The 27,691-nt window shown below is 37.3% G+C and overlaps 1 protein-coding gene across 1 annotated transcript in view; it reads left to right on the top strand.

Moving 5' to 3' along the window:
• The window catches only part of LOC102494740 (lysine-specific demethylase 6A-like), a gene marked incomplete at its 5' end in the record, with an annotated part of 148,416 nt that overhangs the window by 25,218 nt on the left and 95,507 nt on the right, over positions 1 to 27,691 (top strand). Inside the window, 6 exon segments of the mRNA XM_027771538.1 lie at positions 11,065 to 11,163; positions 11,252 to 11,471; positions 12,002 to 12,136; positions 13,762 to 13,857; positions 14,712 to 14,810; positions 15,720 to 16,115. Of these exon segments, the coding sequence (XP_027627339.1) occupies positions 11,065 to 11,163; positions 11,252 to 11,471; positions 12,002 to 12,136; positions 13,762 to 13,857; positions 14,712 to 14,810; positions 15,720 to 16,115 (1,045 nt within the window).

Consider the following 27,691-nt stretch of genomic DNA (forward strand, 5'->3'; position numbering starts at 1 on the left):
GGGAGCCGCCGGCCGTGTGGCGCGCCCCCCCCAGTAGGGGGTGCGCCGGCCAGGCCGTTCCAGGTGCGCCTGGGTATGATATTCTTGATTGAAACTGTCTTTTAGCATTTTGAATATGTCTGCTCACTCTTTTGTAGTTTGCATTGTTTCAGTCAAGCGGTCTGATGTTAGCCTAATAAGATAATCTTTGTAATTAACTTGGTTTTTGTGTTTTGCCTTTTATACTATCTCATGTTTGAGGTTTACTGGTCTGATTGTAATGTACTATAGGAATTAACTTTTAATGTTGATTCTATTGGCATTCCTTGCTTTTCTTGTGTCTTGATGTCTGAATGTTTCTCTAGATCTGGGTAGTTTACTGCAGGGTTTCATAGAATAAGTTTCTCTAAGCCCTTAGCATATTCTTCATCATCTGGAAAACAGATATTTGAGGTTTTAGTAATATCTAGTGTTTTCCTTATGTTGTCTATTTTTGATTATTTTTCCTTCATTTATTTTTTCCACTTTGGTGATTTTGTTTACGTCAGAGTCTCTGTTATCTACATCAGAGTTTTTTTTTTCTGCATATTCTAATCTGTTAATTTTTTTAAAGATTTAACTTTATTTATTTACTTATTTTAATTTGACCAGAGAGGGACAGAGCAAGAGAGAGAGCAAGAGTAAGAGAGAAAGAGAGAAAGTGAGAAAGCAAGCTGCCAGATCTGGAATTCAAACTGTTGTTGGCTATGAGGGAGTTCATTGCCCTTAAATACCACATCACCTGCCATCTCCATGCTAGTGATACTTTTGAGGGAGGTTTTGTTTTCCTATATGACGATCTTAGTCTCTTGAAGTTCTGTTTTTATTTATTTATTTTTGAGAGATTTTTTTCTAGAGGATGCATGCCCTCACTGGAGTGACAGAAATGAAAAGCGAGAAATAATCCCCAAGGGTTGATGGCTCTAACACAGACCATTCTCTTCCAGTCTTCTCCAGGATTTTGGGTACATGCATACATACACACGCACACAGACACACACACACACACACACACACACACACACACACACACACACTCAGCATGATTCTTAAGCCACCAGGTCCAGGACTCAAACCACAGTTGGCCATGTGGAAGTCTAGCACCTTAACCACTACACCACCTATTGGTCCCTAGAAGTTCTATTTGCTTGTTTTTTTATGGTGCCTTTTTCTATATGGAGTTCCTCCTTGAAGTTCAGAATTTTCTTATCTCTGGTTGGTTGACCGTTTTCTTTTGCTTCATTTAGGTTCTTTTTTCTTTTTTTGTTATGAATATTGAGTCCATTTTATGATAGTTCTATGAATTCTTTTAGGCTCTATTTGATTAAGGAGTTGTTATGTTCTCTTGAGAAAGTGATATTTTGTATTCTCTTATTTCTTTTGCCTATATGCTGGTTTTTAGTCATCTGATGCAGTATTTGCATCTTCCTACATTTTTGGAATTGATTCTATAGTGTTGGGGAGAAGAATAGTTCTTCTTCCCAGGCGTGTTCTTGGTAGAGAACTGTGTTTACAATAAGAGCATGGTATATAGAGCCAGGTACAGGATCTTGGTTCCTCTCCCAAGGTCTCAGACCAGTCGTACATGGTGCTGGGCTGCATGGTTGAAAAATACCAGAGGAAAAAAATCAGACCCGCCTTCCGTCTGTAGGTCTCCTCCTTATTCCCTCCTGCGCCAGTCTCTTTAAGTTATTTCTACCCCTCACGAAATGTATTTTATGCACTGAACTTCTATCCAATTTAAGTAAATTCTAAATTAAGGTTTCTGAAGTATCTTTTTGTTCTGAAAATTTTTGAAGTAGGGTGTGTGCGCTCACCTGGGAGAGAGCAAGACAAAGAGCAAGAAATCACCTCTCAGCAGTAATGGTGACCCCACAGTCCCTTCTCCTCTATTCTTCTCTCAGAAACTTGGGCATGCACACACATGTGCTTGGCTTGAGTTTTAAGTTGCTGGGTCTGGGACTCAAACCACTATCAACTACATGTGAATTCAGCAACGTAAGCACTACTCCATTCGTTGGTCTCTCTGACTTATCTTAAATATTAGTATTATACCTATTATATATTAGTGAACATTGCCAATAATCTTACCTCACATTTAAACTGGTATCTTTTTAAAAAAATATATTATTATTACTATTTAATTATAGAGAAATGAGAGAAAGGGAAAGGGAAGTCACTAGGTCCGGAACTCCTTGTCTGCCTTGTGGGAGCCCAGCACTTATAAGTACCATGCCACCTGCCAGCACTTAAACTGGAATGTTTTAAAACCTTTTCATGGTGTACTACAGCCTACTTTATTATGTATATGTAGTTTATTTTGGTTTGATTTTGAGTTGGGACAGTGATGCTAACATCTTTCCATTGAATCAAGCCTAAAAGCAGAATGTTCCTCTTATCCCCGCCTCTAAACAAGATTACTAGTCTTTTCATAAGTCATTAAGTTTGTCCTTCCTTTTTCTTTCTTGCCCTTTTTATCATATTCCTTATCATTGTAGTGCATGTATCTGCCTTCCATCTTTCTGTGTCCATATTTATTTTTATTTTAGTTTTTATTTTTCTGTCTGTGTGTTGTTAGCAGATTACCGTTTTTACTTAGTGAGGCTCTTACTCTTTTTTATTTTTTTTTTCTTCTTTTTCTTTGGTATAGGACTCTTGCAGTCATTAGAGAGAGAGACAGAGAAAGAGAGAAAGAAGAAACAAGAGAAATTATCCCCCAGGATAGATGGCTATACAACAGTTTTTTCTTTCTATTCTCCTCTTGCAATTTTGGGCACAGGTGGAAAGGTGCCTAGTGTTTTGCAAGCTACCAGGTTGAGCACGCAAACCAAACAGTCAACAAGGCACATGGGATTCAACTGCCTTCACTACCATACCATTGGCTAACCCAGATGCATTTTGTAACAAACCTCTTCCATGTCAGTTGTGTGTTTTAAAAATGAAGCCTTAAGTTTATAACAAGTTATATTTTAAATTTTTGAAGTTTATTACAGATTAAATTTAAATGTTTTTAATTTAGACAGAGAGACTGTATATTTTAAAAACCTATATGAAATATCTCTTCGGATGTTTTCTGTGTAAATTTGTGGTTCTAAGACAATTGGAATGCTCAGATTTTTAAAAAATTTAATGGCTAAGCATTACAAACAACGAATTATCTATAGTAGTAAAACTATTGAGTTGTCAGAAAAGTCATGATATATTGTTTCTGATGACCCAGTGTTAAAATATTTTGAATTGTTGTTGTTTTTAGTTTGATTTGTTGTTGTTTTAAGAAAAAAGAGAGGGGGGGGGGGAGCCACACACACACACCTGCCATGTTTGTTTGTTTTTTGAGAAAGAATTTTTCTAGAGCTTTTGTGGTGTGTGTACATGGAGAGAGACAGAAAGCAAGAAATCACCCCCTGGGAGGGATGGCCCACCTCAGTCCCTTCTGTATTCCCTCTAGGGATTTTGGGCACTGGTATGAACCTTGAATGAGTTTCAAGACACCTAGTCCAAGATTTGAACAGCAGTCAACCTCGTGGGAGTCTAGCAACTTAACCACTACACCACCTTCTGGTACATCTGCCATGTTTTTTTAAGCCACTGAGGTTAGGATTTGAGCCACTCATGGGACCAGCAGTTAGCATAATGGCTGTGTCACTGGACTTCCATGTAGTCCACCTCGGTTTGCATCCTGGACCCGGTGGCTTAATACTCACGCCGGGCGTGTGTCCGAGTGTGCCCAAGATCCCAAGAGGAGAATGGAGGAGAAGGGATTGCAACGTGGCCATCCCCTCTGGGGGGTGATTTCTCACTTTCTGTCTCTCTGCACCCTATAGCCAAAAAAAAAAACAAAAAAACCATTTGAGCTGTGCAGACAGCCATGTAGGATTAGGCTACCTTAACCTCTAGGCTCTGGGGTAGCCCTTTTGTTTTTCTTTTCCAATAAGTAATATAAATAGAAAAGAATAATTATTTTGAGTATTAATAGTTCAAAAGTGAAATTAATTTTAGTTATAAAAGTAGTTTTCAACACATAGTTTTGAACTCCTGAGTTGTTGGCAAAGTCATGATACATTTTTTAAACAGATGGTGCTAGTTCATTTTTGGAAGTACCACCCATGTTATTGCTGTGTCATTTGATAGCTGACAGTTCTAGTTTCATTCTAAAAAAAATTAAATGATTAGGTTGAGTTTCAGAGATTTTTACATATTGGAGGTAAAAGACCAAACTCTGCATTTTACTGTTGTATTTTTGTAAATGAAAGAACATGTGTTAAGCTTTTGAAAAGTTGAATAAAAGTTTAAAGTGACAGTACTCTATAAGAAAGTGGTAGCAATGATTAATTAAATTTCATGCTGGTGGTTTTGACCTCAACAATGCTTCTCAGTCCAGAAGGCCCACTGAAATTGATGACAATGATAAAGAAATTGATTGCCTATAACTGCACATTACACAACACAAAAGATTGTATATCTCTCTTTTAAGCATTCATAATAATCTGAGGAAACTAGAATACATAAGGAAGCTTGTTATTTGAGCTCCTTTTGAACTCAAAGGACTTCATTAAATAGCATATATTAACATGTGTGATAATTCTGTTCATTACACATGAGGAAAGCAATTTTTTTTGAAGCAACTGATAATGTGATGAGAAGTGGGTTATTTACAACAATGTAGAGCACAAATGGTCTCAATGTGATGATTTATCTCAAACAACATTAAAAGCAGACATTCATCAGAGGAAGATTATACTGTCAGTGTGGTGGGCTTTTAAAGGTGATGTCTTTTTTGAGCACCTAACAAGGAACCAATCAATTCAAATGTGTAGCCAAGACTTCCAGTACTATGTTAAACAGCAGTAGAGAAAGTGGGCAGATAGATGGCTTTTATTGTGTTGAGAAATGACCCTTCTATACCAATCTTACTGAGGCTCTTAATTATAAAAGGATGTTGTATTTTATCAAATGCTTTCTCCACATCAATTGAAATGAATATATGGTTTTTACATTTCTTTCTGTTAATGTGGTATATTACATTTATGGTCTTGTGTATGTTGAACCACCCTTGCACTCCTGGGATAAAGCCTACCTGGTCGTGATGAGTAATCTTTGTTATATGTTGTTGGATACGATTTGAGAGTATCTTGTTGAGAATTTTTGCATCTATATTCAGCAATGATATTGGCCTGTAGTTTTCCTTTTTGGTCATGTCCTCATTTGTTTGGGGGATGAAGATGATGGAGGCTTCATAAGGTTTCCTTCCTTTTGAATTTTTAGAAATAATTTTAGTAGGATAAGGGTTAATTCTTGCTTAAAATTTTATAGAGTTCAGAAGTGAAACCATCTGGACGTGGGCTTTACTTTGGCGGAAGGTTATTTATTACTGATTCAATCTCTTGACTTGTTATGGGTCTATTAAGGTTCTCTGTGTCCTCTTGGTTCAATCCTGGTGGATAATACACATCCAGGAATTTGTCCTTCTCCAAATTATCTTGTTTGTTGGCATATAGTCACTTGTAGTAGTAGTATTCTCTAATGATATTTTGTATTTCTACTCTGTTGTAATATTGCCTGTTTCATCATGTATTTGATTAATCTGGTTTCTTTCTTCTTGATTAATCTAGCCAATGGTGTGTCAATCTTGTTAATCTTTTCAAAGAACTAGCTTTTCCTTTCATTTATTTTCTGTATGATTCGTTTGTTTTCTGTTTTATTTATTTCTGCTTGAACCTTTATTATTTCTTTTTGCCTGGCATTTTGGGGATTGGTTTGTTGTTTTTCCAGTTCCCTGAGGGATGTTGATAAGTTTTGTATTTGCCATTTACCATCCTTTTCTTATGTGCATTAATTGCTATGAATTTCCCTCTTAGGACTGTTTTTGCCCTGTCCCATAGATTATGGACACTTGTGTACTCATTATCATTTGTTTCCATAAATTTTTTTATTTCAGACTTAATTTCTTCAGTAGTGAAGAAGTCAGCCAGAAGTAGGTTGTTCAATTTCCATGTCTTTGTGTATTTTAGGGGTTGTTTCTTTCTTTCTTTTTTTTTTTTTTTTTGAATAGATATATATATTTTTTTCCTGAAACTTTTTTTTGTAACTCAATTTACATTCCTTCCTTAAACATCATCACAGCACACAAAATGCGATCTCCTATCCAGTACACTGCATAGTGACTCAATCATGCACATTACAAATAAAATGAATTTCCAATTCTAGTTCCTAGAATTATTTCCACCCCTCTGTCCCTTCCCACCCACCTCTCACACCTCCAGTGTCCAAAATTGTCCTCCATTCCCTTCCCACCCACCTTGTATTGATCACACAATTTCCTACATAACCTGACTACTTTCAAAGGTGAGTTCACTCGTTACTACTAAGAAAACCAGTTTTAACTTAAATCAAAGAACCGCCAAGGAACTTTGCTTAAAGCCAGGAAACAGGTTAGGATTCTGTTCAAATGGTAGGTGCATGAACCTATCAGTCTCATATACTTTTATCTTCTGTTCTGGTTCAATTTTCCTGATTAAATTCTGGGATATAGTATTCAACTCCAGACTTGTCCCTATGATTAAGTTAGCTACTTTCTCAGTTTTTGGACTCTTATTTCCATGTATCTGCGTTTAGTTTTCCTGATACAGCACATCCTTGAGAACTTCTTGGAGGTCTGGTCTGGTGCTGGTAAATTCTTTCAGGTTTTGTTTATCTGAGAATGTTCTTGTCTTTTCTTCCCACCTGAAAGATAATCTTGCCGGATACAGTATTCTTGGCTGAAACTGCTTCTCTCTTAACACTTGGAATATATTTTCCCATTCTCTCCTCGCTTTTATTGTTTCTGATGAGAGATCTGCTGTTAGCCTGATGGGATGTCCTTTGTAGGTAACTTGATGTTTTTCTCTTGCTAATCTTAGTATCTTGTCTTTGTCTGCAGTTTTGGTCAACCTGGCTATAATGTGTCTTGGAGAAGATCTTCTAGGGTTGATTCTATTTGGGGTCCGTTGTATTTCCTGGGACTGGATCTTTGAATGCCTCTCTAGGTTTGGAAAGTTTTCTTGCAGGATTTCCTGGAATAGATTATCAATGCCCTTATGGGTTTCCTCACCTTCTGGAATGCCAATTATCCGGATATTTGGACGTTTGATGGTATCCAGTACTTCTCGCATATTATTCTCAAATTTTTGTGCCATTTTCTCAGCCTTCATGGTGGATTTTTCTAGGCCAGCCATTTTCTCCTCTACATCTGAGATTCTATTTTCTGAATGATCTAGTCTGCTTTTAATGCTTTCCAGGGAGATTTTGACTTCTTGTATTATAGACTTCATCTCTAGCAGTTCGGTTTGAGTCTTTTGTAAAGTGTGTAATTCCACTTTTAGATCTTGCAGGAATTTCCTCATCTCTTGGAACTCGTCAATCTCTTTCTCCTTTCTCTTTAGTAGTTCATTATCTCTCTTCTCTTCCATCTCTGTTAGCTTAGACATTATGAATGATCTGAATTCCTTATCAGACATTTCCATGATTTTCACCGAACTGCTTGTGGATGAAGAGTTACTCTTTTCCCTAGGAGGAGAGGTATTTTCTTGTTTTCCCATGTTTCTCGTGATCCGTTTGTTGGAGGCTGAATTATTAGTAGAAAATCTTCATTCCCTTAAAAATCTAGATCACTGTAGCCATGTGGAACCTTGTCCTGCAGGCCCGTGGCTTCTTATGTCGCTAGCTTGTTTGTTGGAGGCTGAATTATTAGTAGAAAATCTTCATTCCCTTCAAAATCTAGTTCACTGTAGCCATCTATTTTAGGGGTGGTTTCTTGAAATTAATCTTGAGTTTAATTTCGTCGTGGTGAGAGAAGATGCTGGATACAGTTTCTATGCCTTTGAATTGGTAAGGGTTGATTGTGTCCTAACATATGATCGATCTTTGAAAAGGTTCCATGCTGGTGAGAAAAATGTATATCTGTCAAGCCCATTCTATTTATAGTGTCATTTAGGTCCTGTATCTCTCCATTTATTTTATGCCTAGAAGATCTGTCTAAAGTAGATAATGGGGTGCTGAGGTCTCCAACAATTACACTATTTCTCTCTATCTCTCCTTGTAGCTCCAGCAGTCTTTCCTTCACAGATTTAGGTTCACCTGAGTTGGTGCCTAAATATTTACAAGGGTTATGTCTTCTTGCTAGATTACCCCCAGTTACTATTATAGCGTGCCCTTCTTTGTCTCTTCTTACAGTATTTGTCTTGAAGTCTATTTAGTCTGAGATCACTATCGCTACTCCTGCCCTTTTTTGATTTCCATTTGCATGGAATATCTTTTTCCAGCTCTTTACTTTTAGTCTATGTATGTCTTTATCCATAAGGTGAGTTTCTTGTAGGCAACAGATAGAGGGTCTCTGTTTTTTATTCATTTGGCCAGTCTATGCCTCTTTATTGGAGAATTTAATCCATTGACATTTAGTGTAATTATCGATATATCTGTACTTGATCCTATTGTTAAGTGAGCTATTTTCTTGGTTGCTTTTTGTTCTCGTATAACTTTCTGTCTGAGTTTTTAGTTTTCCTGGTATAGTACTCCCTTCAGAACCTCTTGAAGAACTGGTCTGGACTTGGTAAATTCCTTAAAATTTTGTTTATTCGAGAATGTTTTTATCTTTTTTTCCCATATGAAAGATACTGTTGCCAGGTATAGCATTCTTGGTTGAAATTGTTTTTCATTCAACACTTTGACTATATTTCCCCATTCTTTCCTTGCCTGAATTGTTTCTGCCAAGAGATCTGATGTTAGCCTCATGGGGTAACTTTGCAAATAACTTGTCATTTTCCTCTGGCCAACTTTAGTATCTTGTCTGTGTCTATTGTTTTTGCCACTCTGGCTATGATGTGCCTTGGGGAGGATCTTCTTAGGTTGATTCCACTCGGGGTCCTGTGTATTTCTTGGTTCTGGATATTTGAATGCCTTTCTAGGTTTGGAAAGTTTTCTTGCAGGATTTCATGGAATAAATTATCTAGGCCCTTATTATTTTCGTCTTCTTCTGGGATGTCAATTATCCGAATGTTGGGGCACTTGATGGTATCCTGTATTCCTCGTATTCTATCCTCATTTTTCAGGGTGGTTTTCTCAATCTTCTTGATACGTTTTTCTTGGTCAGGTGTTTTGTCTTCTACATTAGAGATTTGATCTTCTGCCTGATCTAACCTACTTTTAATACTTTCAAGGGAGGTTTTGATTTCCTATATCACATTGTTCAACCCTAGAAGTTTTATCTGGTTCTTGTTTAAGGTATCTATTTCTTCTTTCAATTCATGAAAGGACTTCCTCATCTCCTAGAGCTCCTTGTCTCTTCTCTTCATCTCAGTTAGTTTGGTCTCTACAAATATTCTGAATTTTTTATCAGTCATGTCCACAATATTGACGATGGATGATGTAGGCTTGATGATTTCCCTTGGCAGAGAGGCCTTTTGTTGGTTGCTCATATTTCTTGAGCATCTGCGATTGTTCCTAGTTATCAAGTGATCTATATGTTGCTTCTTAACTTATTTAAGGTATCTCTGAGTGTTAAAAGGTGTCCAAGATTAGAAAATTGATTATTTCTCTTATGGTTGGCCTACCTGTAGCTCACTTGTACCATGTATTGTTGTTACTGGTCCTGGGTGATCCAAAGTCCTCCCTGTTTCTAAGGACTGGTGAATCTCCAACTGACCTAATAAGCAAAACCTGAAGAGCAAAGAATAACAAAACAAAACAAAACAAATCACAGGGCGCCAGGCGCTATTCGAAACACTAAAATTCAGAGAGTCCAAAGGCAAGTGGGGAAGGGCCAGAGGGTGAGCGATTGTCCAGGGTGGATGGGCCTGCAGCCGCAGGCAGCCTGGTGTTTAGAACCGCTGGCTGGCTTGATCTGGTTTGCAGGTGGGGTGGGGTGGGGTTTGAGTTCATCTTAAAGTCCCCCTGAACCAACCTGAAATCCAGAGAGTAGTAGGGGTGGGGATGTGAGATAGTCCCAGGCAGATGGGCCTGCAACAGCAGGCAGCCTGGTGTCTGGAACTTCTGACCGACTCAGTCTGGGGTCCAGGTGGGGTGGAGTGCAAGTTCGTCTTAAAGTCCATCTTGTTTAGTGTTTTGCCAATAAAGACAGGGCCTTCTATGAATGGGAAATTATGAAACTCACTGAAAGATGGCAAAAGGGACAATATATCATTGATTTATCTTTTTTCTTTATATAGGTAAATGACCTTTGAAAGATACAGAAAAAGTACATTATGACTTTTTTGACAACCTAATATATTTTTTTTTTTGCAGAGATTTTTGCTGTAGGGCGCATGCACTTGCCAGAAAGACAGAGAGAGACAGAGAGACAGAAAGTGATAAATAATCCCCCATGGGGGATGGCCACGCCGCAATCCCTTCTTCTCTACTCTCCTCTCGGGATCTTGGACACGCATGCATGTGTGCCTCGCATGAATTTAAGCCTCTGGGTCCAGGACTCGAACCGCGGTCAATTACGTGGGAGTCCAGCAACATAGCTATTACTAACTGCTGGTCCCACAATCTAATAAATTTATTAAAAAATATTTACTTATTTATGTATTTATTTGTTGTGATTATTAATCTGCCTAGTCCAGGACTGGCCATTTGGGAATGTAGCACCTCAACCACCACACCAACTATGGATCCCTTCAACTATATGTTTTCAGAATGTAGTATATCTGAGTGTAAATTTACACCAGAGTGTAAATAAAGGTCTATGGGTTTCTTATTATGCGAGCATTGAAAATGAAAGCTTTCTTGGTTTCAGCACGCTTCATTCATATAATGTACTAGCATTTATAAGATATGGGTCATAGAAAAATATGTCATGACTTTTCCAATGACCCAGTAGGTCATTTAGCAGCAGATTATAATGCAGGTTGAAATTACTATGTTTTAATCTTTAATTGTAAGCTTATATGTACATGCACATATTTGCTTGTTTTTTCCCTTCCATTGGGATACACAGTGCATAATTTTTGCAAATCAGTTCATTTAAATGTTAGTGGAATTTTATTTATTTGCTTTTTTCCTTTCTAGATGTTACTCGAGTATTGGGAAAGTTCAGGATGCCTTTGTATCTTACAGGCAATCTATTGATAAATCAGAAGCAAGTGCAGATACATGGTGTTCGATAGGGTAAGGTTTTTTAAATTTAAAAAATTATTAAAACAGTAATGTAAAATAGGTTGTTTTTTACCAATCTACTTTTTGTTTTTCTTCTCAGTGTACTGTATCAACAGCAAAATCAGCCTATGGATGCTTTACAGGCCTATATTTGTGCTGTGCAATTAGACCATGGGCATGCAGCAGCCTGGATGGACCTAGGAACTCTCTATGAATCTTGCAACCAACCTCAGGACGCTATTAAATGTTACTTAAATGCAACTAGAAGCAAAAGTTGTAGTAGTATCTCTACACTTACAGCAAGAATTAGGTTTTTACAGGTAAAAATTTTAATATATCTTATTTAAAGAGACACATATTCCTTATAACTGGCAGGAAAAGGGTGGCTGGAAAGTTTGTCAATTTCTCTTTTAATTTGTTTTCATTCTTTGTAATATTGTATATTATTTACTTTTTTTAAAAAGTAATATATGGTATTTAAAATGTGTTTTTTTTAACATTTATTTTGTTTATGCTTATTTACATCTTTTGCATTACTATACATGAATATTTTTCATTGTGTTATCTAAATTTTTAAGTTGTATAGCATTTTAGCAAAAAGTTCAATTTTTCACTCCTACTTGAAATATCTTGAGTACCTGCAAGAATTCTAAAAAACAGCACTTAACCTTTGGATTCTCACAGGTATATTCTAGTTGCCTTCTTTATAATTGACATATATTTAAAATCCCAAATTTCTCTTTTTTTTTTTTTTTTAAATAAATACCTGTAACTTTTTGGAAGATTTAGTGCACTTGCTCTTACTCAAATAGGCTTGTGTTAAATTTGCTTTTTACATAATTTTTCCTAGGCTCAGTTGTGTAACCTTGCACAAGGTAGTCTACAGAATAAAACTAAATTACTTCCTAGTATTGAGGAGGCATGGAGCCTACCAATCCCCGCAGAGCTTACCTCCAGGCAGGGTGCCATGAACACAGCACAGCAGGTGAGAAGTTGGGTTATCTTCTCTAGGTGCCCAGCTTTAAGGGTTGTTTGCAGTCTATAGTAACCAAATTTATTTTAGTAAATGTAGGGTTGACTTTCTTTAAATATAAAAATTCTCTTAATTTTAAAGCAAAAATCCTTTGTAACTTAATTAAAAGAATTTTAGGGCAGAATAAAACTCCCTTTGAGACGGGAAGACACTTGCTGTACTAATTTAAAATCTTTGTATATTCTCATGATTTGGAAGAGTTTTCTAAAGGTACTGTTATTCTGCAGTAGTTTGTTAAATTTTGAAGTCAAACTTTTTTCAAGGAAATATGCATTCCTCCATTAGTATTATGTGAGCTTGATTTTTTTTTTTTTTTGTAATTGTTGTACTTGATGTCCACATATCTTTAAAATGGATACAGCTTATAAAGCGTTTTTGTTTTTGTTTTTTAATTTGTCACAGGGTACATGTACTCGCTAGACCAAGACCAAGTGAGAGTTACAGAATGTCCTCAAAGAAAGTGTGGGCAGCATAACCTCTTCTCTTTCATTTTTCTTTCAAAATATTGGGCATGCATGCACATATACCTAGCATAATTTTTAAGTCTCTGTGTCTTGGACATTGCCACTCAGCTGGCCATGAGCGATCAAACTGCCTTCAACCCACGCCATGGGCCAACTAGAAATTTATTTAATTTGAATGATTGAATTAAGAATATGTAGAACCGTATTTTTTTCTTACTTCTGTGATCATTAGGCTTCTAAATCTCACATTCTAAATACTAAATCCATATTGGACCTCAAATTCCAGTTTCACAGCAGTTTTTGGTCACTGTGCATGATTACTTTTAGCAAAAGAGAAGACCTGTCCATTCTTTTTTTTCTTTTCTTTTTTTTTTCTTTGAGAGGTTTTTGCTATAGGGCACGGGCGCTCGCCAGACAGACTGAGAGAGACATAGAGACTCCATTCGCGTCTCGGTATCTTGGGCACGCATGCACACACACCTGGCATGAATTCTAAGCCACCAGGTCCGGGATGTGAACCGCGGTCGACTACATTGGAATCCAGCGACATAGCCATTACACTAACTGCTGGTTCCCAAGACATGTCCATTCTCTATAAAAGAAAAACAACATCAGGTCCAAAAAGAGATAACATACACATTTTAGTGATATGTAATATCCCACTTGCATTTGGAAAATCAGAGATTTAATTGTGCCTGTCCTGTATTTTAAGCTTCTGGACATCACAGAGTGAAACAGTATTTCTTTCCCATAATCTTTGCATCATATAAATTATAGAAGGTAGGAATATGTTTATAATCATCCAAAGCATTTTATTTCTTTCTCTGATTTGACATTTTAACACAATTTTTAACCTTCACTTTCTTCAGAAACTGAAATAAATGGAATGTTCTTGCTCTTTGAAACTTCATTTCAAATCAGGTCTTATTTCTTAGGTTTATATTTGCAGAGTGACTATATATTTTAAATCATTCTATTGTTGATTTAAGAGGATAAATTTAGTATTTGTGTAAATATTCTAATTTCTATTAAGTTTTGTGGCTCATTAGTCATAAGCATTAATACATAAATTCAACCAGTATTGTTAATTTTTTTTTAATAAATTTTTCTCAGAGTGGTTCTGATAGCTGTAATAGTCGCCAAACTGTTTCACATCGCCCAGTACAGCAACAACTTCATTCATGGTGTTTAACACCACAGAAAATACAGGTATGAAGTATTCTTTTGACAGAGTATCCCCAAGTTTCAAAGTAGTAGTGAAAGTATTAAGATTCTAAATTACTTTAAAAATTTTTTCAATTTACTAAATCTTAAAATTGAATTATGGTGAACTTAACTAATGTATACATTGAGTAAGATCAGTTCATCTTTTTCAGAGAAAGCTGAATTATAAACAGCTTTATTTTGGGAGGGAGAGGAGAGTAGATATAAATTTCCTTCCAGGTTTGTTTGCCTCTGGCTATGTATTTCCCTTTCACTCAGACAGGCAATGCTAAGATAAAAATTTTGCATGTACACACATATACATGTATGTTTCACATTCCTAGTAGAGATGTATCTAGAATTTTATATGTAGTTCAGAGCCTTGCATGTTCCTTAAAGATCTTTCTTAAGTATTTATATGTTTGTATATGTATTGCTTCTTTGTTATTGTGTGTCTATCTAATGTTCCATTTATATATTCCACTTACCATTTAACCAGATTCCTATTTCGGGGCCTTTAAGGAGTTTCCAATAATTCTGATACATGTTGTGCTGCTTAAAGCACTTCATTATTATGACACAGTTTTAGAGAAATAGCTTTTTCTTTGAAATTTCATTGCCCCACAATATATTTATCTCAAAACACAGAAAATACCGGTCTTCAGCTGAATCTCTAGGTTTTATTACTTTTATCAGGCTTCTGGAAGATATTCATCTTGGAATTGATTACTTTTAGTAAGCTATTACTGTATTTTACCACACAAGGTTCTGAGTTTATAATTTTTTAATGAGAGATTGCCTTATAATGTCTTAATTTTTAGATTACACTTTGATTATATTCTTATTTTTACTTTTCCTAGCAGTTGGAACACTTGCGTGCAAAAAGAGATAATTTAAATCCAGCACAGAAACTGATGCTGGAGCAATTGGAAAATCATTTTGTCTTAATACAACAAGAAGTATGTGTAACATTTTTTACTTTATCTAAAAGTAACAGCATGTTGAATATTTTTCTTTGCTACATTACTGTTTTAGAGAATGTTTATACCCACATGTAGTTCACAGTGTATAGTCAGTAGAATTTATGTATGTGAAGTTGTAATAGGATTTTTTAAGAACTGTAGCTAAAAATTAATGGAGATTTGGAGATGAATTGATTTGGCTTTATTTATTTATTTATTGTTTTTATGTTTTTGCCATAGGATACGTGTGTTCACTAGAAACAGAGAGAGACAGTAAGAGGGAAAGTGAGATAATACCGTCTCGCCATGGGGCATTGCCGTCCCGTAATCCCTTCTCCACTCTCCTGGGCCCTTGGGCACACACCTACACATCTGGCATGATTTTTAGACCACAAGTCTGGGATTCAAACTGTGGTGATCCATGTGGGAGTGTAGTATCATAACAAGCATGCCATCTGCTGACCTTGGCATTTTATTTTTTATTTGTATATTACGTTCATACTCTGAACGCTTATTTTTATTATTTAATAATTATCACATTTTTACAATTTGAAATGGAGATGTTTTCATTGTTATTTGAGTTAAGGGTTTGACTTAAATTAGATAAAATGGAAATGTGAAGTCTTCTGTTTCATGATGGAAAAAGTCTATAAAATTCTGGCTCATTCATAATTTCTAACTGCTTTATTTTGCCCTTATACTCATGAGTAAAGGGAAGTTTCTTTAATTGTAAAATGAAACAGAGCTCTTCTTTAGTAGATGTCTTCTTATCTGAAATTGAGCATAACTTTGGTTTTCAAATATATGTTTTTTTAATGTGAGACTTGAATGTGATAATAAAACTAGCTATGTATCAGTTACACATTTCAAAATCACACCAGTAGGTTTTCTTTTTTGTTTTTGAAGATGAGACAAACAGGAGTTGCTCAGGTACAAACTACTGGAATTCCTAATGGGCCAATAGCTGACTCATCAATGCCTACAAACTCTGTCTCTAGCCAACAACCACATACTGCTCTGACCACAGTACCTAGCATCTCTCAGCCTGGAGTTCGCCCTACTTGTCTTGAAAAGCCTGTGTCCAGTGGACCTTTTTCTGCAGGCTATGTTTCTTGCGACACATCAAAAACTCTAGGGAGTTCAAACACTATTTTGCTAGGCAATAATTATATAACAGGAAGTGGAAGTGATGGAAATGTGCCTTACCTGCAGCAAAATACACTTACTCTACCTCATAACCGCACAAACCTGAACAGCATCACAGAAGAGCCATGGAGAAAACAACTATCTAACTCTACTCAGGTAAAAGAAAGACTAGATGTTTTGTTGGCTCTTATATAATAGCTTATTTTTATTTGGCTTGTGTTCCTTTTTTGAAGAACAAGTAATAAAACTTATGAAATGTTTTTTTTTAAGCAATTAAAATATTTAATAACATTATGATAATTTTAAGTACTACAAGATTATTACTACATTTAATTCAGTCTATGACCAAAAATATGTGTACTTATCAATTATAGATATAGTATACATATAAATTACATTAGTAAGAAGTCAAAGGAAAAAAAGAAAAAAATAGCATTCAAGAATTTTTCCCAAATTATACCGCTAATTATTTAAAGCATCATGACTACATTTTTTCATTATCTGCCAGTGATATCTAGAGATATTCCCTACATAAGATCACTATTATTCCAGGGGATAAGTATACTAAGGGCAGAAAAAGTCTGGTAAAATTTCAATTACCATGAATTACCTACAGTAAAAGTAGCACAAATTGAAAACAAATGCTTTAGGATGACTAACATAGTAGATTTAGGCAAATGAGAGAATTTGGATGGAGAGAATATAAAATGTAACTAGAAGATAACTTAAAAAGAGAAAGGGGGAAATGTGAGACTTTATGAAGGGACTAACTTATGTAAAGGAAATTATATAAAACCATTAATGTTTTGGTGTAGAGACGTGAATTTCTTGAGATTCCTTTTAACTGTTAATAATTTTTAGGCTTTATTTTTTTGGCACACAATTTTCAAGCTGCTGTGTATGGGACTCAAACTGCCATCAAACTCGTGGGACTCCATTCCCTTAGACAGTATGCCACCTGCTGGCTTCAGGGAGAGTCTCTTTTAATAACCTCAATTTTAAGGGAAAGATAATGAAAAAAAAAAATAAAAAAAAAAAAAAGCTCCACAAGCTTGGATCCACATGTGGTAGTCATTTATCAAGAATGTATTACTGGGCCAGCAGATGGCATCCTTGGATTCTCAAATTTTCAACCATGGTTCAAGTCAAATCCCTGACGCTGTGGCTTGAAAAATCCTTCCCGGTATGTGTGCATGCATGCCCATGATCCCAGGAAGAGAATGGTGGAGAAGGGATTATGGTTGGATCATCCGTTTTTGGGGAGATTTTTCACTTTACCTCTCACTGACTCTGTCTCTCCAGCAAGTGCACATGGCCTATGGCAAAGACCTCTTAAAATATATAAAGAATGTAGGACTTTTGATCAGCTGATAGCAGTTGTAGACAATTGCACCAAATGGGACTGGAACTACCTGTCTCAGCGCACCCCCTACATACTCACACTTTCTACTTCCCAATCTCTTCCCCACTCCTGGGATTTTTCTTTTTCTTTTTCTATTTCTTTTTTCTTTTTTCTTTGTTCTTTCTCTTTCTCTTTTTCTCTTTCTCTTTCTTTCTTTCTCTCCTCTCTCCTCTCCTCTCCTCTTCTCTTCTTTCTCTTTTACTTTCTTTTTTTTTTTAAAGGTTTTTGCCTTATGGAACATGTACTTAGGTGAGAGAAAGACAGACACAGTGAGAGGGAAAGTGAGAAATCACCTCCAGGAGGATGGCCAAACTACAGTCCTTTCTCCTCCATTTCTCTCCTGGGATCTTTGGCATGCACACACATGCACTTGGCATGAATTTGAAACCACTGGGTCCAGGAGTCCTCAGACCTCACCTATCTATTTGGGAATCCAGCTTTGTAACTGCTGCACCATCTGCTGGCCACCCCGGTAATCTTTGTCATGTGTTTTTTGTTAATCTTTGCTTTATTTGTTTTCTTGGGAAAGTCCTAATTTTGGGCTCTCATCATTAACACTTGGTTTAAGTATTTTTAATTTACTTTTTTTTTTTGGAGAGGTTTTGCTATACGGCATGTGTGCTCGCCCGGAGTAGAGACAGAAAGTGAGAACTCACCCCCTGGGGGGGATGGCCTCGCTGCAAATCCTTTTCCTACATTCTCCTCTTAAGATCTTGGGCACACACATACATACTCACCCAGTGTGAGTTTAAACCACCAAATCTGGAACTAGAACTGCAGTGGACCACATGGGAGTCCAGTGACATAGCCATTACACCATCTGCTGGTTCCTATTTTTAATGTCCTTTCTACATTTCCCCCTTGATTGTTCAGCAAGGTCAATTTGTTGAATAGCTTGATCTTTCTTACTCTTATGGGTTGAAAATGGGTGATGAAGGGAACTGTTTGGCACTGCTGATGTGTCAGAATTAAATGAAGTTAGACTTTTTGAAGTAATATGCTGTTAGTTCTGTAGGGCTAAGGAAAATTTCAGGGTCAGTGGGCATGGACTAAAAGCCTTGTCATAGCATCATTTTAAGGTGAAATTGTTATAATCTGGAAGAGACAAGCTTATGTATCTATGGTCCAAACAATAATAGGATGCCCGTGCCCACTGTAGGTCCCAAAAAGGAAAGACCCCAAGAGAGCTGAAAATCAAGTGGATTTCCTTGTGAACCACCCATTTGTGTCTTAGTTGTAAAAACAAATGACTTAGTCTTGGCAAGTTTTTATTGCCCTATAAGCTATAAAAGATTGGTTGGCATAGGGTTAAACATAGGCCTCCTTATACTACTTTGTGCAGGTCTTTGCCTCTGTAATTTTTTTTTTTTTTAAGACAACTGCTGCCAGGTAATCTAACCGTTGTTGGAGCACCGTGGGTGTCTTTGCCATCTCTTGAAAGCCTGGAATTAGTTCTAGAGAATAGTTTTTATATACATGTAAGGAAGTCTTGAACTTAGAGTATCACTGCCTGGTAATGGAACTGGACAGTAAGTAGAGTAAGAAGGGATGGATGAATAGAAAATTATCCAGTGAACATGGAAGTAGTGGCTGATTGCAAGTTTAGGTTTGGATTCGTTATCTATTAAAAGGATTAAGAACAGAAGGGTCGTCCCTGAGAAGAAATTAAAGCTGAATCAATGGACCCTGTATCAGTAAAGAAGGTGAGTTGGATTTTTGCTGTATCTGTATTCCTTAGGTTTCTTTTGTATAGATGAAAAAGATGAGAAACTGAAGAATACTTGGGTACCCTCAGTCAGGACACTCTGACTCCCCAACCTTTAAGTCCTCATAGTCCACAAAAATGGTCCCAGGCAATAGTAGGTAACTGTGGTGGACTTTAGGATGTGGCCCAGCAAAGGGCAACAGACTGAATTCTTGTGGGACAGGAGTTGGGCCCCATGATAAGGGTAATCCTGCTTTGTAAGAATGAGACGGGTAGTTCTTCTTCCAGTGACCCATCTACCTACAGTACAGACAAGATCCCAAAGGAGAAATGTTGCAGTCAGGTTTGAAGCGGCTAACTTGACCACACTGGCAGCAGATGGAGGTATGGGGCATATGTATTGAAGCTGTCCCTGGGACCCTAGAGTCACAATAATGGATGGGAAGGACAAGGTCATGACCATAGCCTATTTATATTTTGTTTTCTCTCATTGCTCTTGTCTAGTTCTGCAAGTCTCCTTTCTGTTATTAAATACATGAAGTCTGTTTGTAGAAGGGCTGGGAAGGGAATTCAGAGGCTTATTCCAGTTTTATTAGTTTTGTCTTACATCTGGGAAAGCCTAACTTATGAAATTGATGGCCAGTATGGATAGGCCTTCAGTACTCTTAAGGTCAATACATATTTTCTCATTGTCCTAATAAGCCATGACTGAATTTGGGCTGGATTCTCACTATGCTCTTGGATGACCTCTCTGAATTGAAGTTTTGGAGTTTTATAATTGCCTTTTTCATTGAATCTAATAGACAGGTGACCTTGTCATCGTTCCTTGTGTTTCCTCCATTTGGGCTTGCTACATGGCCTGATTTCTCCAGTTTGTATCTGCCCTTGGGACAGCCCCAGTGCCTACTCAGTTCTTAGGAGGACTATAAGCATGGGACTCACCTGTTCAACCATGGGCTAGGATCCAGATTAAATTTTTCTCTCCATGAATGCAACATGTAGTAAGCACAATGTATTTATCTTGCCAAGTTAGCTCAAGAACATTGGTTAAAGCCTGGAAATCTTGGGCAATAGTAGGTGGATCTTGACTAAAGGAATGAAGTTTAAATTGACTGTGTGAGATGTCATACATGGGGAACAGTATGTAGACTTGAATGTTCCCTGCATTGCCATTAGCTATCTCATAAAAGGGACAAATCCTAGAAGGTTTAGGATTAAAGTAGGTTGTCTCAGAACTGTTTCAAGAGGATAGTAGGGGTCGCAGCACAGTAGAGTGACAGGGAGCTGACATGAAACTAGATTCATAGGAGAGTGGGAGAGTGCAGTATCATTGGTAGAGGAATGGGTAAAGGCCTAGATAAAGAAGGGTCAAGACCATCAGGAGGGAGACAGTTGGTGAGAAGGTTAAGGCAGCTAGATCCCATATGACTGACTGAGCAGTTCCAGCCTTGTGGGTTGTAAAACACCCTGGACACATGTGCATGCATGCCCAAAATCCCAGTAGGAAAATGAAGAAGGGACTGTGATGTGGCCACTCCTTTAGAGGGGTGATTTCTCACTTTCTGTCTCCACTTTTTTCTCTGTCTCTCTCTCTCTCTCTAAGACTGCAGTGAGTGCACACTATAGCAATATCTTCAACCACAATAACAACAAATTAGGAATACATCATGCAGAGGAGGCCTAAGCCACATTTGAAACATTTACCATATAATTGAGGTCTTGAGGCAGCCATAAAGGCATGTACAAAAAGAATCTTTGAATCTTTACCTAAGTTATGACAAAAGATGTCCAATGGAGGTAGTATTATAATTTAGGGTCCTGGTTAGGGGTCACTATTCTTGGTTCCCTAGCTTATAATGGAGCCAGACTGTATTGCAAGAGAAATTTAGGCATTTCCTTTTGAGAATGTCCAGGTTAAATTTGGACTACTTTGTGAGGACACAATTCAAGTTATGGGGAATAGAAAGCCTGGAGTCCAGTTTTGGGTTCATGAAGTTGGGGGCTAAACAAACAGGTGTCCTCAGATGATCACCTATATCCTCTCCTTGCACTGAGTGGTCACAGTCCTTGAAGGCACAATCTGAAGAGAGTGTGAACTTCCAAAATTAGTATTGTTCACCTTTAAACAGTGTCTTTTTGAGTAATGTGCTTCCTTGATGACTAGGAGCCCTTAAGCTACAAAAACTTGGGGACCAGCAGATGGGGTAGTGGTTATGTCACAGGACTTCCACATGGTTGACTGCAATTTCAAGTCCCAGACTTGGTGGCTTTAAAATCACAGTGGGTGCCTGTGCATGGATGCCCCAGATCCTGGTCATAGTTGACTACAGTTCGAGTTCCAGATTCAGTGGCTTAAAACTGATGCCCAGCACATGTACATGCATGCCCAAAATCCCGAGAGGAGAATTAGGGAGAAGGGATTGCAATATGGTCATCCCCTCCTGAGTAGTGATTTCTTGCTTTCTCTTTTTCCTTGTCTTTCTATCTTTCTATTGAGTACACATACCCTTTAGCAAAAATTTTTCTTTAAAAAAAAATAAAAGAATTTACCCGATACAGGAATGCAAACAGAAGCTAGGTTCAACTAGAGCTTTAGTGAGAATATCAAGGTTGAAACCAGGAAGACTATCTTGTCACACCTTGTGGCAGGGAAAGTGACCTATGAAATGGTCATCCAATATGCATGGGGAGGAAAGTGTTGAGAAACTCCATAAATTTGGATATAGGTAGGGGTGGTTATTTCTCAAAAGAGTTAAGACTGAAAGAGTGGATGTTGTATTGGTTACATCTCTGGACTCCCATGTACGTGGCTGTGTTTCAAGTCCTGGACCAGCAGCCTAAACTCATCCTGGATGCTTGCACATGCATGCTTAACATCCCAAGAGGAAAATGGAGAAGAAGGGGTTGTGAGGTCGCTATTTCCCCAGGTGATGACTTCTAGCTTTCTGTCTCTCTGACTCAGGCAAGTGCACATTCTTTATAGCAAACATCTCTCCTAAAACAAAACAAAACACACACACACAAAAAAAACAAGAATATAGAGAGTTTAGGACTTTATTTAGCTCTGAATAGTTGCAGATAGTGACATCAGAAGGGGCTGGAACATTTTTTTCTCTCTCTCTTTTTTTTTTCCTTTTTGCTGTTACTGTTTCTTTCTTAGGTTGTAAAGCTTATAACTTGGGACTTTTCATTAGCCTTCGGTTTACTTATTTTCTTGGATAAGGCTTACTTTGAGACCTCTTTCTTAACTGTCAATTTACTTACTTATGCATTCTCCAGAGTTCTTTCAGATACATAGAAATTTTAAGCAGAAAGTACAGGAGTCACCAGCCCGTTGTGATTTCTCCCATTATTAATACCTTTTATTAGTGTGGTACATTTATTGCAATTTATGGGACAGCTTTGATTATATTCATTGAAGTCTTTAATTCATCTGTTGTTTGAATTGTGACAAACATGCAATGACATCTATTCATTTTTAACGTATCAAACAAAACAATTTCTTTGTCCTAAAACAATGCCCTGTGCACCACTTAAATTACCCCTATTGTATCTGCCTGACATCATTGTCTTCATAGTTCCTTTTCCAGAACATTAATAAAGTTAAAATGATAGTATATAGATTTTCTCACATTGACTTCTTTCACTTAGAAATATCTGTTTTGTTCACTTTGTGATATGTTTTTTTTTTTTTTTTTTGGAGAGGTTTTTTACTATAGGGCACGTGTGCTCACCAGCCAGACAGAGAGAGACATAGAGACAAGGGCACGTGTGCTCACCAGCCAGACAGAGAGAGACATAGAGACAGAAAGCAAGATCACCCCCTAGGGAGGATGGCCACGCCGCAGTCCCTTCTCCTCCATTCTCCTCTCAGGATCTTGGGCACACACGCACACGTGCCCAGCGTGAGTTTTAAGCACCGGGTCCGGGACGTGAACCACGGTCGACTACGTGGGAATCCGGCGACATAGCCATTACGCTAACTGCTGGTTCCTGTGATATGGGTTTTTGATGTTTACTTTTTAATCCTGAATGATAGTCTATTGTATGAAAACGTAGTACAAGTTTTATTCATCTGAAGTGTTTCTTCATTACTGCATGAAATAGAAATTTTGAATAAAGCTGACATAAACATTCACATACATATTTTTGTGTGTATACATAGATATGTTTATGTATATATGTACATATGTTTATATACATATGTTTATATACATATTTATATATACAGTTTTTAAAAAGAATTATTTATTTACTGGTATTTGTTACTATCTTTTTATTTATTTATTTATAATTTGACCAGAGAGAGAGAAAAAGATCCTGAGAGGAGAATGGAAGAGTAGGAATTATGGCATGACCATCCTCCCAGGGATTGATTTTTAATTTTCTCTGTCTCTTCAGCAAGCACAGCTGCTCTATAGTAAAAACTTCTCTAAAAATAATAATAATAATAATGTCACTTTTATAAGAAATTATACACCAACTGCACATTCTTTGCCCTAAATCTTAATAGGATACAGAAATGTAGGAAAAAGGATTGTGATGTGACCATACCCCATGGGGCTTATCTCTGTCCGTCTTTTTCTCTAGCAAGTGTGTGTGCCTTCTGAAGAGAAAAATGATAGAAAAAAAGTCATTATTAAACTGTCATTTCAAGATGCTGCCAAATTTTGCATTCCTGTCTGCAGCAATTTAGTTTTTATTTTTGGTTTAGTGAAGTTTTTATTTTCAAAATGTATAATTGGTTGTGCCTCTTCATCAGCAGCTGGAGCATCTATACCAGCAGCAAGGGTATCTCTACCCTTGTATAAATTACTTATATCTGTTCTTTGAAACTAATTTGATCATTTCTGTACCATGGAGCTCCTGAAGTGTTGCTCTGGCCACAGAACTGTGAATCTTCAGCCTCTCTGAGACCGCTGGCGGGGTTATGAGCCTATAGTTGGAAACTTCCTTACAAAGTTTGTCCTATTGGGATGAGCCCACCCTCGGGGCCTGGGAGCAACTCTGGGACTTTTTGCTACACCATCGCCTACTGCTCTGGCAAACTGGGCTTACCCTGTCCCCTGTTTAAATATCCCCCCCTCAATTCCCTATCTTGCACCTTTTGCCATTTCTCACCTTTACCCCCACTGGTCTACAGTTGCTTTCCTTGCCTTTTATTCTTTACCCCCCACATTTTATTGTTTCAGCAAACATCTTAATTAATTTAAATACTTTAGGTAGGAAGTGCAGCTGATATGTACATATGAACACATGTCTGACTTTATGTGTAAATCTCAGTGAGTAGATGACCATACTATAAAGTACCACCTAGCTGGGACTGTGTAGCTTACTGCAGTCATTTAATAAATAGGGGGTTTTAATCATGTATTTTTTTAATTTGAAGAGAGTTTTACTTTTAATAGATCAAAATTTTTAAATGTTAAGAAAATTTTTCAATGTTAAGACATAAAGCCAGAAACAAGGTTAGGATTCAGTTCAAATAGGTAGATTTAGTTATCAACAGTTCAAGAGAAGACAAAAATTCTTAGATCTAGAAAAGCATAGAAGAAAATCAGTAATGTTTTAGTCAAAAGTTATAAAATTCTGTTAGACCAATTTAGTCTCATGTAGTTAATCTCTCTTCTATTGAATTTGCAGTGTTAGTAGTCTCTCTTTCTGTTTAAATTCTGGAACTTAACATTCAACTCCAGACTTGTCCCTACAGTTAGGCTGGCCATTTTCTTGGTTGTTTTTTGTACTCTTATTTCTGTATATCTGACTTTAGTTTTCATGGTACAGCACTCCCTTCAATACTTCTTGGAGAACTGATCTGGTGTTAGTAAATATTTTCAGGTTTTATCTACCTGAAAATATTTTTGTCTTCCCATAAGAAACATAGATAATCTTTTTATTTATTTATTTATTTTTTGGAGTTTTTGCTATAGAGTGCATGCAGTGACAGAAAAACAGAGAGACAGAGACAGAAAGTGAGAAATCACCCCCTCGGGGGCGATGGCCATGCCACAATCCCTTCTCCTCCTTTCTCCTCTCTGGATCTTAGGCATGCAAGCACATGCGCCCGGCGTGAGTTTAAGCCATTGGGTTGGGGACTCCAACCATGGTCGACTACATGGGAGTCCTGGGAAATAGCCATTACACCCACTGCTGGTCCTGAAGGATAATCAGTCTTACTGGGGATAGTATTCTTGGTTGAGATTGTATTTTACTTACTTAACACTGTTGCAGAGTGCCACCTAATGAACGCCCACCAAAACCTAATTAAGTTTAAATGGAGTCTTTATTAGCTGGCCAGCCACTATAGTCTGAAGCTCCAGGGATGGGGGCTGCCAAGAGTCAGAACTGTAGCTCCATCTGAAGTTGGAGTAGTCTTTTTATGGGGGGGTCAGTTACCAGGAGTTTCTATGGAAGCCGTTACAGAAGCTGAATCAAGCAGGTTAATTATTTCTGAGAGGAGTGGGGTTTCCATGCAAGCAGTTAGATTGCTAAACAAAAGGATTTCTGACTAGTTCGCAAAGACCGTAGCAGGTACAGGATGTCGTCCCAAATACGGTTTTATGTATGAGAAAATATCACAAGCTATTTGATGTTTCTTTCTTGCCAGTTTTAGTATCTTGTCTCTGTCTGTTGTTTTGATCAATTTGGCTTTGATGTGCCTTGTAGAAGATCTTTCTGGGTTGATTGTATGTGAGGTCCTTTATATTTCTTGGGTCTAGACATTTGAATGTCTCCTTATGTTTGGAAAGTTTTCTTCTACTATTTCATGAGATAGATTATAATGCCCTTGTTAGTTTCTTCACCTTCTGGTATACTGATTATCTGGAGTTTGGGTGTTTAGTGTTATCTAGCATTACACATATATTATAAAAATTTTGGGAGATTATTTTCTCAATCTTTTCGATTAATTTTTGTAAGTCAGAGATTCTGTCTTCTACATCTGAGATTCAATCTTTTGCATGATCTAATCTGCTTTTAATACTTTCAAAGGAGGTTATGATTTCCTTTGTTACAGACTATATATCTATATAATCAATATGTATAGACGATGGTATGGTATGTATTTATGGTATGTATTTCCTCTTTAAGATTGTGCAAGAACTTCCTCACCACCTTAAACTCATTGTCTCTTTTTTTCTGCATCTCTGGAGTTTGTTGTCTCTATCTCTGTTAGCTTTGTCACTATGAATATTTATCATTCTTCATCTGATGTAGTCACAAGTTCTCTTCTTTGTCTGTGGAGGATGAGGAGTTATTCTTTTTCCCTCAGGACAGAGATATTTTCTTGACTTCTCATATTTCTTCAGCCTTTGCTATAGTCTATTGTCATCTGATGGATTATATGTTTTTTTCCTACTTTTTGGAGTTAAATCTGAGCATTCAGAAACATGCAGGAGGAGGTGATCTGCAATCTCTAAGGAGCACCATTTTTTTTCTCTTTGGACAGCAGATTCCTTGGAAATTTAGGATTACTCTGACCTTAAAAGTATTTAAATATTTGGCTACTGTTCAACTAGACCTGTCTAGAAACTCAGTGTGCAGAGGCTGAGCAGAAAATTAAGAACAGTAAAAGAGATAGGGAACTGGAGGGGGAAAAAAGAGAGGAAAAAAAGACAAAAATCATTTTAAAAGATTAAAAAAGATAGAGAACAACATTGTAAAGCAAAAAATGAAAACTGCCAAGTGTGTGCTACTCAGTACTCAAATATAGATGGCTGCTGATTGTGGCTTGTCCTATGGAAGAGGAGGGAAAGGTAAGAATTAGCAAATTGAAAGAGCATCAGAAAGCTAAGAAGTTTAAAAATTTAAAATAAATAAATAGGATTAAGAGAGTGTTCTAACCTGGCTAGATTGGGAGAGAGGCCGGGAGGGTGAAGGACAGAGGGTCATCATAGTCCTAGACCTTTTAAGAGGTCACTCAGAACTCAGATGGCTGGTGTTTGGCTTGTCCAATTGTGTGGAGGAAAAGGTAAGAATTGGCAAGGTAAAAGATTATCAGATAGCTAAGAAGCTTTAAAAGTTTTAAAAATTAAATTAAAATAAAATAAAGAGAAATGGAGCAAGACAGAGCAAATAAAGAGGTTGTTCTGCCTGGTTAGATCAGTAGGCAGGAGGGTGAAGCCTGGGCAGAAGGTCTTCAGTTGTCTTAGTCTTTGAAAGAGGCCACTCAGAACTCAAATATATATGGCTGGTGATTGTCTTGTCTTGGCTAGTTCTGGCAGTCAAGAAGGCTAAGTCTGGGCAAAAAGTCTTCCATTATTTCTAGGCAAAAATTTTTCAGTTGTGATGGGACCAGCAGTTAGCATAATGGCTATGTCGCTTGACTCCCATGTAGTTGACCATGGTTCTAATCCCAGTCCTGGTGGCTTAAATTCATGCCGTGTGCGTGTGCATGCATGCCCAAGAAGATCCCAAGAGGAGAATGGAGGAGAAGGGGTTGGGGGGTGATTGCTCACTTTCTGTCTGTCTTTCTGGCGAGCGCACACCCCCTATAGCAAAAACCTCCAAAAAAACCTTTTTTTTTTTTTTTTTTCCAGTTATTCTAGTCCCTGAAAGATGCTGCTCAGAACTCAAATGCAGATGACTGGCAATTGGTTCATCCAGGCTAGATTTGTGGGCAAGGAG

The sequence above is a fragment of the Tupaia chinensis genome, unplaced genomic scaffold (assembly GCF_000334495.1).
Source record: "Tupaia chinensis unplaced genomic scaffold, TupChi_1.0 Scaffold000222_1, whole genome shotgun sequence".
Lineage (NCBI taxonomy): Eukaryota > Metazoa > Chordata > Mammalia > Scandentia > Tupaiidae > Tupaia > Tupaia belangeri.